The 14050-nt window shown below is 45.6% G+C and overlaps 1 protein-coding gene across 1 annotated transcript in view; it reads left to right on the top strand.

Moving 5' to 3' along the window:
* Positions 1-1334: 1334 nt before the first annotated feature.
* The window catches only part of SPEN (spen family transcriptional repressor), a 46121-nt gene continuing 33405 nt past the window's right edge, over positions 1335-14050 (top strand). Inside the window, exons 1-4 of the mRNA XM_026053558.1 lie at positions 1335-1436; positions 2496-2626; positions 4122-4442; positions 7816-8292. Of these exons, the coding sequence (XP_025909343.1) occupies positions 1335-1436; positions 2496-2626; positions 4122-4442; positions 7816-8292 (1031 nt within the window). The remainder of the gene's footprint in view (positions 1437-2495; positions 2627-4121; positions 4443-7815; positions 8293-14050) is intronic.

Consider the following 14050-nt stretch of genomic DNA (forward strand, 5'->3'; position numbering starts at 1 on the left):
TGGGGCTCTTGGCCCCTGGCTTTGCCCATAAGCCACGAAGGGGTCATTTACCAAGGGGAAATCTCCTCCAGATTTGCTTGGAGTGGCAGCCTGAGGAGGACGAGCAACTAGAGCAGGTCATGAGACAGCTGCTCAGACCCTCGTTAAAATGCCCTTTTCCAGGGCTGTGGAATTCAGGGAACAGTTTTTTATCTCTGTGGAGGTAATGTTCCAATTAGCTTGTGTTGTTTTCCTCCCATCCTTGTTCCCTTTAAGAGCTAGAAAGATCCCACACTACCTAAGGATTTTTCCTGGGCAAAGCAGTGAAGCAGCTAGAGTGCAAATGGGGCGTGAAACGGGGCAGCGTGCGGTATCTTCTCTCAGGCAATGTGAGAGTTGATTTATATTGTGTCGTTTTATATTTTCTTGAGATTAGCAAATGCCTATGTAAAAAAAATGTGGAATTTTAAAAGAAGCTTGTAGAGTAGCTCTAGTATTTGTACATCTTGCGTTACCCTGTAACTGGAGAGCCGATTTGTGTGGGGGGGAAGTACAGGACTAGAATAGCCCCCAGTGTGGAAGATTTGGGCTGATTGGTAGTTATAAATACGGAGAAGAGACGCAGGCATCTGGATGAGTATTATTCCAGCTCCCATTATTTTGTCAGGAGGCAGCAGCAAAATAAGAGGAATGTGATGGGTGGCGCGAGGCTTCAGAGCGTGCACGCGCTCTGCTGAACCACGCAGGCCTGGCGCGGGGAGCGGGGAGGAAGGAGTTGGAGCAGCCRTGCGCACCAAAGGGCTGCGGATAGCGGCTTCCAGCCGGGGGAACTCCAGGGAATCCAGAATGCTTGGTGTCCTGTTGGATCGCACGCTCAGTGAGCGGYGCCGAGGCAAACACGACCCCCGGGAATGGCTTCTTGCATCTTGCGTTAATGGAGTTGGCGCGGGAGCGTTGGCTGACGGTCGTGAACTTGTGAGAGGCTGTTTGCAGAGCGGGATGTAAGCACCCTGTAAAACTCGGGAACGGCTATGAAGGGTTGCCCCAAGAGTGGCAAGGGCACAGCCTGCAAAATAAGGAGCTGATATAAAGCGTARTTCAAGGAAAATGGAGAGTTTAAGGTAAAAGAAAGCCTGTGCTTCTCGATTTTTTTAAGCAGTGTTTCCCTATTTTACATGTACAAGGTAATAAAGATCCGAATCAGTTTCCAAAGTAACGAGTTGCTCCTCGGTGGGCCCGCACGGTGCATTCCTTCCCTGGCGCTGGAGACCACCTCAGCAGAGCAGCACGTACCAGTGACCCTTTGGAACGGGCCACTGCGTTGCTGCTTGTGGCCCGGCCTTAAAATTGCGTTCATGTGCTCTCTGCACACTCTGAAATACGGCCTCAGCCCCGGCCCTCACGATACAAACGGCTCGGAGCTAACGATGAAGCGGCGTGAGTTGACGCTGGCGCCTGTGCGTTTGGAGCGCGGCGCACGCGGCCCTGTGCTTGCCGCTCCGTCCGCCCGGGATGGCGAGTGCAGCCTCCTGGAAACCGCCGTGCTGTGGGAGCAAAGACAGGGCCGCGGGTTGGAGGAGCCGCTGCGCGCGGCGATGCCCCTTGCCAGCCCCGTGGCTCTGCACAGAGCCGCCTTTGCGCAGGGGCCTCCCCTGCTCCCGCCGCTCTCGCTTGGAGCGGCGCCCTGCGTACGGAGCCGGCGCATCGCGGCTCCGTGCCCTGCGGAAAGGCTCTCCATTATTGCTTCTTTCTCCCTCATGTAAYGTATAAATCTGCTGCAGTAGCGTGGCTCGTGCTGCAGTGCTGCAGGGACACCAGGGCTGGGCAGCGCGGTGCCGGAGCGGGTCCGGAACGGTGCCGAACGGTGCCCAGCGGTACCGAGCCATCCTCTGCCAGCGCCTGCCAACACGAGAGCAGCTCGGGGGGCCGGGCAGCAGCACTGGGTAGATCAATCTGCACGTTGAGGGGCTACAGGAGGTGGGAACAGAGCACATAGGGGCCTGGGAAACGCTGCCCTTCCCTCCTCGGCAGCCGCCCTTGGACACTTGCGGCTCTCTCCTTCTCCGTTTCTCTTTTTTTTTCTTTCCTTCCCCTCGCTCCGTGTTGCCTTTCTTCTCCTCCTTCCAGCAAAGACGATTGTCACAGATAATCGCTGGGGCTCACGGAGGGCACGGGGCGGCAGACACTTAAATATCTGCACAGCGGGCAGATTGAAACACGCATCTGGGTGATTTAGGACTGCGGTAGAATATGGGAGTGTGTAGCCTCCCACATCCACTCCTGAGCAGGGGAAAAAAAAAAAAAAACAGATGGAAAATTACCGTTTTCTACTGTATGTCTTAGTCTCCTGGCAATTCGGGAAAGGTTTGTTCTTTTGCTTTCAGCACAAGTCAGTTTGCATCAGATAATTTTGCTRTAAAGCTTTGAAAAGTCAGTAGTTGAAGCAGCAGAGGATTCGGTGTGTAGCAGTGTTTTCTGTTGGCAGCAAACACGACCTGCAATCTCCTGTGTTTTAGAGGGGCCTCTTTGTTCCACCCATAGGAAAGCGGAAGGTGCCTCGGGATGGCCGCGAGCTGCCGCCCGCCGTGCGGGACTCGAGCTGCGGCCGCGGCCTCCGCGTCRGGTGGCTTTGGTGCTCGGAGAGCCCGTGAGCCTGATGTGCTCTGATCCTGCCCTCCCGTCGAAGCATGCGTGCGTGTCCGGGTGTCCCAGCGAGGAGATCAAAGCGCTGGCAGGACAGCGGGTGGGAACGGCCGTGGGGCAGCTCTGCACCTTCTGCAGAGCCTTAGGGCAGTTGCCGGAGAGGAGCCAGCAAAAAGGAAGGCCCCTCTGACCCGTYGCTTCCCTGCCTGTGGTACCGGGCCTAAAAACACAGTGGAAGTTAAAGCGCTTGATCCCAGGGCTGCGTTCCGTGAAGTACAAACTAGAGGAAAACAGAATATGGAGCGAGGCTGGCTCGGATAAAGTACAGTAGGTCAATGGGGAGGAGAAGGCCGCATGGGGGAGGCAGCGTTGCCCGCGCTACTTAGGGATTACTCATACAATAACAACGGTGACGTTTTAAAGCATATCAAAACCCGTGCATTAAAGAGTGTCCGGTGCAGGTTCTGAAAGAATTTGCCCGCCTGATTTGCAGGTGTGTGAGCTGCTTTCTTGTCTATATGGCTGAAAAAAGCGTTTCGGACTTGAGGTCTCTTCAGTTTGTTTCAGCCTTGTGCTGCCTTTGCGAATTGGCAGAAAATAACTTGTAGAAGGTCTTTAAAAAGTGGATAAATAGGTATTTTTTTTTCTTTTTCTCCTCCTCCGAATTGTGTATCATTTTGGTTTGTCAGTAGATTCCAAAATAATTAGTCTAATCCTCCTGGGCGACAGGAATGATTACAGTGCAGTCCCGGGTCAGGGCTGTTTGAGAAGGTTGCTGAGTCGGTACTGGACATTTTGTCTCTTTTTTGCTATCACTTTATCTGCCCTTTTGTACCCGTCTTTGCGGGTGTTTTGTTGTGCGTAAACATGCTCAGTTCGTTGTTCCTTGTTTTGTTTTGGTTTTGTTTTGGTGGGGACATTTACTCACCCATAAGTGACTCTACTTAACTCCATAACACACATTAAGCAGGGCGGCATCAACCCCATTCCCGACATTCCCGTTCCCCGCGGCTCATCCCGGATGGGCAGGTGGACATTGACCTCTGGTGCAAGGTACCTCTCCAGGCAGATACCTTTGATACACACCAGAGTAGTGGCATTGCTGTGTTAAGGTCCTTTTTTCTTGAGCAAATTCTCAGTTTCTCTTTACTTTTACTTGTTGTGACACGGTTTTGTTTTAATTACGCCTTGCTTGTTCGATTCAAAATTAGAGGTGCTGTCCTAGTTGCAGATACCTTTCTATTCCTTTAGCTGCTGTTGCTCTGTTATTATAAAAGCAATTTCATGGTAGGCTAACCAAAAGAGGGGATTTTTGTAACTATTTCTGTCAAGTGCAGATGGCCTTTTTGCTCTTTGTGAAAGCAGCTCCCCCAAACTGCTGTGTTTTGATTTTGAGAAAGGTTTTCTTATCGTTTAGGAATGATTTGAATGATAGATTAGAGTGCGGTCTTTTTCTCCTGTCATTAATATATGTGCTTTGTTTTGCCTTTTTTCCCCAGATATGGACGTGTCGAAAGTGTCAAAATCCTCCCCAAACGGGGGTCGGAAGGGGGCGTGGCCGCGTTTGTGGATTTTGTGGACATCAAAAGCGCGCAGAAGGCACACAACTCCGTCAACAAAATGGGCGACAGAGACCTACGGACGGATTATAACGAGCCAGGAACCATTCCCAGCGCCGCGCGGGGCTTGGATGATACAGTTTCCATAGCATCTCGTAGTAGAGAGGTTTCTGGGTTCAGAGGAGGTGGCGGGGGGCCCACTTACGGCCCCCCGCCATCGCTTCATGCACGGGAAGGACGTTATGAGCGGAGACTCGATGGGTAAGTTCCAAGGTTTCTCTAGGCAGGTATTTGGTATTTGATATGGTGAGAAACACAAACTCGTATATAGGGCCCCCAGATGGATTTAAAATTTTGGGAATTATCTATGTTTCCTATTTTGGGTTGGAAACGGAAGTGATTTCTATCCCAGTGGCTGGTACCTTGTGGATCCATAGAGGATGTTTTCTGCAGCTGGTTGGATATCTACACTTGAAATGAGGTGGTTTTAAGATGGAAGATTTCCTTGGCCAGCACCGATATTGGAGTTACTCTTTTCTAGAAGTAACGATTCCATTTCTTGGATAATATTAAGGCCTTATTCGGATGTATCCCTACTACCAGATGGAGCTATATTGCTACAACCTGTGTTGAAGTCCTCTATGGAGTATCTGTGGAATACTAGAACCTAAAATGCTGTGAAAGCTTCATGCCTAGTTCTCAGCTCTCGCTATACGCAGTTTATATATTAATTGGATTGTCACCTAAAATTTCTAGTAGCCTTTAATGATGCGGTCCTTTGGATCTACAGACAACATTTAGCCATGGGAATACGCTTGGATGGAGAAGACCGAAGGCAGCTTTTGATGTTTCCATTTTGGATCTACATCATTTCCAAGTGATTGGGATTATTCTTTCTGATGGTATTGGCAAAAAAGAGATGATGGACATTACTAAATTTTGGAAATTATAGTTTTGTTTTGTTTTTTTTTAATGCTGGGATGAGAACTACTGCCTTGAATTTACTGGATGGTGTACAGTCAAGACGTCAGTAGCCATGGGGAGTGGATTACTATCTAGCCTCTTAAAAAGCTCTTTGCTGCTCCGCATTAACCGTACATTAGTTTTAAGGACGTGGCGCTAATAATCAGTTTTGTGGATACATCAATCAGAAATGACTGGGCTGGATGGTTACAAAGGCGGAGAGAGGAGGATGCCTGCTGGCCGGCAGTGACGAATTCCCTCATGCCGTGGGTGAACTTCTACCAGCTGCTTGATTCAGACATAGGGCTGGAAGTTAAAGTAATGGATCTATTTAAGTGCCTACTGTCTCAAGAAAGAAGGCTGGGGGTTTCAGATCTGTGCTTTCAGTCTGGGACCGCTCGCTTCCAGTGGAATTTTTTTTTTTTGTCTTGCCACTAAGATTTTTTTTTTTCTTGTTGGTTCATCTAAAATATCATTTGACACCCTTGCCCATTAAGAAGGTGGATTACCCCTGTAAGAGGGGCCAAAATTGGGGAAGTTATGTTCACAATTCTCTCCCTAGATTTAATTGGGAATATAGGTCGTGTTTCCACACTTGGAAAAGGTTGGTATGTCCTGCCCTGTGTATATTAGCCCCTCTCCTAACCCAAGTTAAACCCTTTCTTTCCACTAACTCCAGTAGTACTTAGTACTAATAGATAAATCAAACAAAAAAAAAAAAAAAAAAAAAAGCACTGTAGCCATTAGATTTTCAGCTCTGCTAGCTCCTCTGTCTGTCTTCTGTGTCCTTTTTATGGATAAGGACTTTGTTATGTCAGCTATAGCAGTAACCCTCTAGAAAATACTGTTTGGTCTCTTACCTCCACTCTCACTGATTAACACTTTATAGGATGCTAAATGCAATAATTGCCRAAATTGTTCATCTTGTCCCTTCAAAAGGGAGGGGGAGCTCTGTGCTAGACACTCAAACATCTTCAGAAATGCCATTGTTGCACGCAAAGTAATAAAAGAAAGAGCAACGATGGCTTTTAAATGGGGATATATGTTACTGGAATTCACTGTTGCACTGCTTAGGTTGTTTTTATATAGATATACATATAAAATTTGGAAGAAAAATGCAAGCAAGCCATGAGTTAACTCTTTATAATGTCTGAAAAAGGAGCTATAATTATAACACAGGGTTATGTTTAGAGTATTACAGATGTAGTGAATCACTGCAGAAGTTACTGAAGGAACTGCTTGAGATATTAAGCAAAAGATTCAAGTCCAATTTTCAGTTTATAGAGGATATCTGAAATACTTGGGCTATTTTAAATAGAAGACAGACTTGCAATGCAGGAGATGAGGAGGAACTGYAGAGTAGAATTAGGTTATTAGCATTCAGGGGACTGAAGTGACTAATAATTGAATCTGAAGGAAGTATCAGAGARCGATGACGAAAAGGTTGAAACGTCCTTCGTAAGAGGGATAATTAATTTTTAAATTGACTTTGGCCACCCTGACATATTTAGAATTTGGCAAGTATTGCTTTTTAAGCCTGCAGAATATCCATACATTCCATTTTGCAGCTGTAATTTAGACACTGCATCCCGGTACTTGTCTAAATTTAAGCTACTAAACTATTTGTACCATTTGTTTAACTTCCCCTGTCAGTTTTACTGTATATGTATTTGAGAGATCACACTAACATCCTCAGAGCAGAGAACTTTCCTTAATTGACATGCAAAATGTAAATGCTCGAGCAAAATGGGTCGCAGCAACTTGAAATGAGGGTGCTTACAAGCACAGAAGAGGTGCAAATTATATAATTGCAGTAACAGTCTCAACAAATCCACTGAGAAGTTGATTTGTATTCTTCGTGTAGGGATTTTAATGTCTTTTGCGGGCTGCACCCTTTTTGGTAGTTATAAATACTTGCAATTTAAGTACACTGACCCTAGTGCTCAAAACGTGCCTTTGGGTATGCAGCTTTCCCAGGAATTGAGGGTAGCAGCCTGATTGGAGCAAAATTATCTGTAAGAGGCTAAAATACTTAAATTCTAAAAAGAACAGCACCAGGACCCTCCCCTCATTTTTCTGAGCTTCTCTGTGGGTAGTCCTACCCCTTTTGAAAGCAGCTGCTTATTTATCTCTGGGTTATGCTTTGCACTGAGGCTTTCATGACTCCAGCCCAATTTGTGATGCTGTTTTTGCCTAAAGATACCAATAAGAGATGCAAAGATGTGCAGCGGTGGTTATCAAATTTGAGGGCAAAAAAAAATGAAAAAGCAAAAATGGAGAAAATGCAATTGCATTGTTTAAAAATAGGGGTGGTTTTTCTGTCTCCCTAAGATAAAAGAAGATAAAATATTCAAAACAAAAACCACCCAAACTTAAATTAGGATTCTGCCCTGGAAAGTGAGACATTTTCCCRTGTGAGATGCTGGTCATGAAAGCCCCAATATGTGATTAAAAAAAMCGATTGCTCAGCTTTTATTTTATATGAATATAACTTTGGAGTCGGGTATAATGTTTAAGTTTGTCAGTGTTTGCTTGATAGGTTATTGCTCTTTAGCAGAGAATCAGTTGCAAAATTAAATTCTGCGCTGAAGTGAATGTCTGCATGATTTGCTTTTAGTTCTGCTGGCCCCTTCCTGATTGATGAAATGTTTTTCCCCCCTCCTAAATGCAGGGCTTCAGATAACAGGGAGCGTGCTTATGAACATAGTGCCTATGGACACCATGAACGGGGGACGGGAGGATTTGATCGGACRCGGCATTACGAGCAGGATTACTATAGAGATCCTCGAGAGCGGACTTTGCAGCATGGGCTCTATTACACTTCTCGGAGTCGAAGTCCGAACCGTTTTGACGCTCACGACCCCCGTTACGAACCTAGGGCCCGGGAGCAGTTTACATTGCCCAGTGTGGTACACAGGGATATCTACAGGGATGATATTACACGGGAGGTACGAGGCAGAAGGCCGGAGCGGAATTACCAGCACAGCAGGAGCCGGTCGCCGCACTCGTCGCAGTCGAGGACGCAGTCTCCCCAGCGGCTGGCCAGCCAGGCGGCGAGGCCCGCGCGCTCCCCGAGCGGCAGCGGCTCCAGGAGCAGATCCTCCAGCAGCGACTCCATCAGCAGCAGCAGCAGTACCAGCAGCGACAGGTAGGTCCCTTGCGCTCGCGACGAGGTGCCCTGCTGCTCAGGACRCCTCTTGGTGGCCAAGCGTCACCTGCTGAGGTAGGAATCAGCCGTGGCAGAGCACAGCAAGGCTGGGCACCGAGCAAATGCGAGGGGAACGTTGTTGCCGTTGCTCGTTATTTGCCGTGGTGGCTGCCACGTGCGGCGTTGCGGGGCTGCTCGCTGCAGAAATGGGCACCTGCAAACCTCAGGCTTGGCTGCAGGTTAGTTTAGTTAGGTTAGTTTAGTTAGTTTGGGTTAGTTTAGTTGCTCGGATTGTGGCATAAGCAAATTCCAAAGGCCCGACTGTTTTTTGTTGTATGTGTCTTAGACATCATTTCCCCTGGTATTTTATTAAATCTCCAATTTCCCTTAATTCTGTACCACCAACAACATTTAAGAGACTGGTATGTTGTCTCCCGCCTCTTTTTTCCCCTACCTCCTTGCAGCAAAAATTAGAGAGTTGGAAGGGTGATTTGTAAAAATGTGAATGCACGTTTCCTAGTGACATGTCCGTGTATTAGCTATGCAATAGCTGCAATATTTCTGTGATTTTTGTGTTAATTTATAAGCTACCTACGGGGGAAAAAGGCTACTAGAGCTCATCAGGCAGTGCATTTCTTCAGCAGTTCCAATACTCTTGTCAAAGCACTCGGGTATTTAGTTTCTTAACAGCAAACATACCCTAAGGGTGGAAATCAAGGAGTTATTGTGCCCGTGGATATTTTATGCTCTATTTGGTGAACAGCTCTGTTCTCAAGAAAGGTTTTGAGAGTTGGAAACATTTCCTTTTCCTACCAGCTCTTTCTTAAAGCCCAAACTAGTCTCTAAATTTTGATTACTGCTTTGAATGAGACTTTGACACTGGTAACTGTCTCATCAAAATAATTATCGTCATAAAATAATGAGGATCTTGGACTGCAGGGGCCCGTTGGGTTGGCATTGAGGGGAGTGTGCAGAGGTCAAGGCCAGGAAATAAGTTTCTTCTCTTTTTTTTTTTTTTTTCTGATTTTTTTTCCCCTAGATGTGTAAAGAAATTTGCAAGGATTCGCTTCCTTCTTTTAATGATTGTTTTCTTCTCCCAGTTTTAGAAATCCAGTTCCTCTCTTGGTTGGAGAGCTGATGAAAAGAAGGGCACCTCTGGAGGGTTTGAGAGGACTCAGACTGCTTTAAATGCTAGTTTATTTCTAAGTCCTCTCTTCCAGGGAGACCTTAAGAAATTAAGCCACCTTTTGTCCGAAGATTTAACTTTTTAAAAGTTAAATCGTGGCAGAGCTTGTAAAACTGCCAAGATTTCAGAGGTCTCAAAGAAAGGTAGAAAAAATGAAATGTAAGATGCCCTGGTTACATTGAAGGTTTTAAAAACCTCAACCAAGGAAATGTCTCTGATGCTTCTCTACTCATTGAGGAAAAAAAAAAAAAGATAGAAGGAAGCCTAGAAAACTCGTACAATTGATAGAATATCATTCTGGGGATGTCAAGCTGGGATGAAATACGGTTGTGAACTAAATATGCTGCTGGAACGAAGTTTAAGATTTAACTGGAGATAAGCAATGTTTGCTGTGCTTTTAATATCTCATTTTCTTGTAATTTCTAGATCTTGTAATGGAAAATTAGATGCTACTCTGGAAGCAGTAGGGAAATAAACATTTTTGTTTCTTATTAATACAATAAATTCAAATGCAATAGAGCRAGTAATAGAATGTAGTGGATAATATCTTTCATTTTGAAGGGTCAGAAAAGAGTTTTTACATGTCTATAAGCAATGGTTCAGCCAGTAATAAATATTTAACCATATCTTTACCTTATAAAGCAAAATTTTGCCTGACCTCAGTGTGTTTCAAAATAGCAGTGGACTTTTTCGTTTGTTTTGTTGCGCACTTGGAATTTGGTGATGGAAATACTCAGAATTGCTTGTTTAGTAAGTTCTGAACAAAGTGGAGGCTTCATGTGTATGTGTGAATGAAAACTATATTTAGGTCTTTGWTGTGCATCTATTTAACCTTATTTTAGAGCAAAAGCTGCAAGTTAGTGGCTGCGCCGCATTCGTAGCCATGTCTCTGGATGGTGTCAGAGGTGAAGCACGTTTCTCGCTTTGCTTGAGCAGCAGCTCGTGTCGAGGAATGCGGGTGTGTGGCTGGTTCCTGCATGTTTTCCGATTCATTTCTCCTCCCGGGAAGGAGAGGAGCGGGAACGCTCGAGGACAGGTTGTCACGAGGCAGCAGCAAAAGCTCCCGGACACCCTCTGGCCCTGTGGGAGCCGCTGGCTGCTGCTGAGCCGCAACACGGAGGTTGGCGCGAGAAATTTGCACGTGCCCAGACCAGGTAGCAATTTGTTTGCACAGCCCTGGACTGTAATATATTCTGGTTGTGTCATCTCGGGAATWATTTACCAGTTCTGTATCTGTTTTTCCTGTTGTGAACGGTGGTTATCTGGAATAACTAACGCCCAACTTTGTGCTGCAGAAACTGTATTGCTGGTGAGAGGCGGCTTGGGAGAAATTGTCTTTTTGGCATCGTTCTGTAGGTGCTGGGAAACAAGYGGAAAGTTGATAAAGGAAAAACGTTGGCTTTATTCTTTGTGTCGTGGCTTTCAAAGAGCTGTGTAAGCTAGATACGACTTTCATTAAATGGAGATGATTTTTTTTTTCTTTCCTCTGGACAATAATGTGCGGAATGATGCTCGGCAGATTGTTTGAGAAAATGAACAAAGCCTTCATTTCATAAAGGTTTGTGGTTTGTCGCACTTGATCTCAGCTAAGCTTCATTTTAAATGTATATTCAGTTGCCTTTATAGGGGATTTGTAATGGGAACTGCGAAAGAGTAATTTAGAAGATAAGACCAAAAAGAACACAGTGAACATAAACCATATTCTGTGAAGCAGAGCTTTAAATCTTTTTTGATATGTGAACCACTTAAGGAAAAAAAAAAAGAAAAAAAAAAAGAAAGTAGGTGTAGGCCTTTCTAGAAATCTGAACTGCTTAGACCGGTGTGTAGTGTTCTGTGCAGAGAGCTATTTCTGGTGCTCCCTTTCTGTGGCCTCTTGGGAGTTGTCCACATGGGTCAGATGCATCGAAAACCATCCCCGGGAGGCACTTTTCCAAATGCTGCAGCAGGAGTGACCCGCACGGATTTGAGACCTGCTGTTGGCCTTTCAGTGCTGTCGGTGACATTTTGCGGGGTGCTCCCGGTTCATTACGGAGACCAAGGCCAGCGGGTTCCTCCTTGAAGGAGGGGGGGGGRAAAAAAACAAAACAGAAATTGCATTTGCATTTACTGTTACCAGAAGCTTCAGTTCTTACATTTGGTTGTGCACCATAAATGGCATATTAGCAAGAATATTTTTTGTACTGTGTCATGGAAGAACTGGACTCTGCATGAAACTATGTAATCCCATAGGAAGGAAAACAGATTTTGTTTGTGCCCTGCCCAACCTACTGAAAACATACAACTCCTTCCCCCTCCCCCCATCCCTGTTTTTTGGTAGAAAATGCACTTTTCTGGGCTGGTTGTAGAGGTGTTGTAAGGAGCTATAAAAAAAAATGGTTCTGTGCCTTTTGGTTTTTTTTGGTTTTGTCACGTCAAGCGGCTTTGCGCACGTCTTAGTGCTCCATGTGTTGGTGGTTATTTTTAAAGCTTTGCTGCAGCAGAGTGTTGAATCATGCAGAACAGGGGGATGTTTTGCTTGTAGAAGCTGGGCGTGTGTTGGAGCACCCCATTGAAATGGGATTTAGACTTCTTGGCCAAAACCCTGGCAAAAATACCCCATTTCCTAGGTGCAGAGGGGCTTTCTGGGCGGCGTGTTTGTTAAAGTGTGGGCTCCACGCGTGTGTGCATGTCAGTACATTTACAGACAAGGGGCCTGAGATTGTCGTTCTTTTAAGAGTGCTTATTCAGTTGTCTGAGGTCTAGCATGATGGGAGGATACTGATTTAATAGTTAGCTGGCTAATTAGTTGTAGTTTGCAATGAAAACAGTGGTTTTGATAGGATTATAAAAGCAAATTCAGCATAGATGCAAATTAACTCTTTGCATCAGGAGCTAGGAGGATTTGGTAGTGCTGAATTAAAGCTCTGGTAAAAAATGGACATGTTGAAGTCTAAAATTGACCGTTTTGGAAACGGTGACATGCTGTTGTGCTCAAATGACAATCACAAGTGGGCAGGGTTTTTATAGAAAAAATAGTGATTGTTTTTTATTCATTTTAGATTTATCTGTGATTAMATCTTTCCTAGATCAACAAATGAGCTGCAGAAGGAAGGAGTTACATGTTTGTCTTATTCAGGTGTCTTAATATTGACATAAACTGAAAGAAAATATTGCCAAGAGAATTTTAATGACAGCAGAAAAGCAGGTTGAGTAAAATCTTCCCGTTTATTTTATTTCATGGGGGATTTCTTTAGTGTTTAAACAACCGAAGTGAAAGTAGAAAATAATGATTTTAGTTTCATTACATAATGCAGACCTTTCCCWACCATTGTCTTCATCTCTTTTTTTTTTTCCCGTGCAGTTTGTCTGCCAGCAAGCGATGAATCACTGTCTTCAAATGGGATTTGGGGTTTTTGAGGGAGCCGAGAGATCCCTGTGCTGGGGAAGAGTTAAAAAATAGCAAAGAATTAGGTTAAATAAGCAGCTTTGTAATACTGTGAGGTAGGCTTGAATAATCCCACGTACATTTTGCACTGCACACGCCACTTAGGGATCCCTYGCGTAGTTTTAATTTCTCTGTACAGGACAAAAGGTTCCCCAGCTTAATGCTGAGCGTGTTCCTAGTTGTATGGGAAAGGGAACCGGGCGAGCGGAAAAAAATGCCCAGCGTAKGAAGCCTCCCTTGAGCGGCTGTGAAAGCACCGGCAAATCCTGCTCCAGAGGCAGGTGAAACATCTCATCTTTACCTTTTGTTCGCATAAAGCCGGGCGGTGCTTTGATGTTTTTCTCTGTAAAGGAAAAGGTGAATTACGGAAAGGAAAATTTAAAAAAATCCAGCTACTTCAAATAAGCTTCTTTTTCTGAGTTACCAACTGGCTAGCATTTTCACTGTGTTGGTTCTTATTCCTGAACCTTTGCTGCAGCTCATCTAAATATAACCGAGACCATCCTCTTAAAAAAATGTTACCCTTGGGAGCAGATCAAGTTTCTTGAAATTGAGTACAGGCAGGAAAAAAGATCTTTAGACGGAGGGGAGGTATTGAGAATMCGAAAGCCAGCGAGCCTGCCCTGCCTGCCTTGCAGAAAGGAAAGGAGAAAAGGGGTTTCAAAAGGGCTACGTGGGAATTATGTACGTGCACGTTTGTGATTTATACAGAACGATCCCTAAGCCGCCTATGGAAAAATACAGGGTGTGTTTTTTTTCTTAGTACCTAAGGTCGCCTTGCATTTAGGAGTGAATTCTGCATGCCCTCCTTTCGGGAGGGGAAAAAAAAAAAATAAAAATAAAAAGCTGAATGTAGTCATTTCACCTTAGGAGGGAGACGAACAATCCTCCCGTTGTGCTGCCGAGCGGGGAGCGCTCGCGGAGGGGCCGGGGCGGGGGCCGCGCCGCGTTACCTCACCGGGCGCCCCGCCTGCCACCCATTAGCAACGCGCCTTGCGTAACACGGGCTTTTGTTGCGTTTTTTTCCCTCCCTCTCTCTGAAAATCTGCCGCTGCGGTTGCCCAGTATCCCCGCGGCGGCGCGGCCGCCCTGCTCGGCTGGGCTGGGGGCACCACGGCCCGTTTGCCGTGCGGGGGAACGCGGGGAAG

Source organism: Nothoprocta perdicaria, unplaced genomic scaffold (genome assembly GCF_003342845.1).
Source record: "Nothoprocta perdicaria isolate Ctin4 unplaced genomic scaffold, notPer1 scaffold_117, whole genome shotgun sequence".
Taxonomy (NCBI): domain Eukaryota; kingdom Metazoa; phylum Chordata; class Aves; order Tinamiformes; family Tinamidae; genus Nothoprocta; species Nothoprocta perdicaria.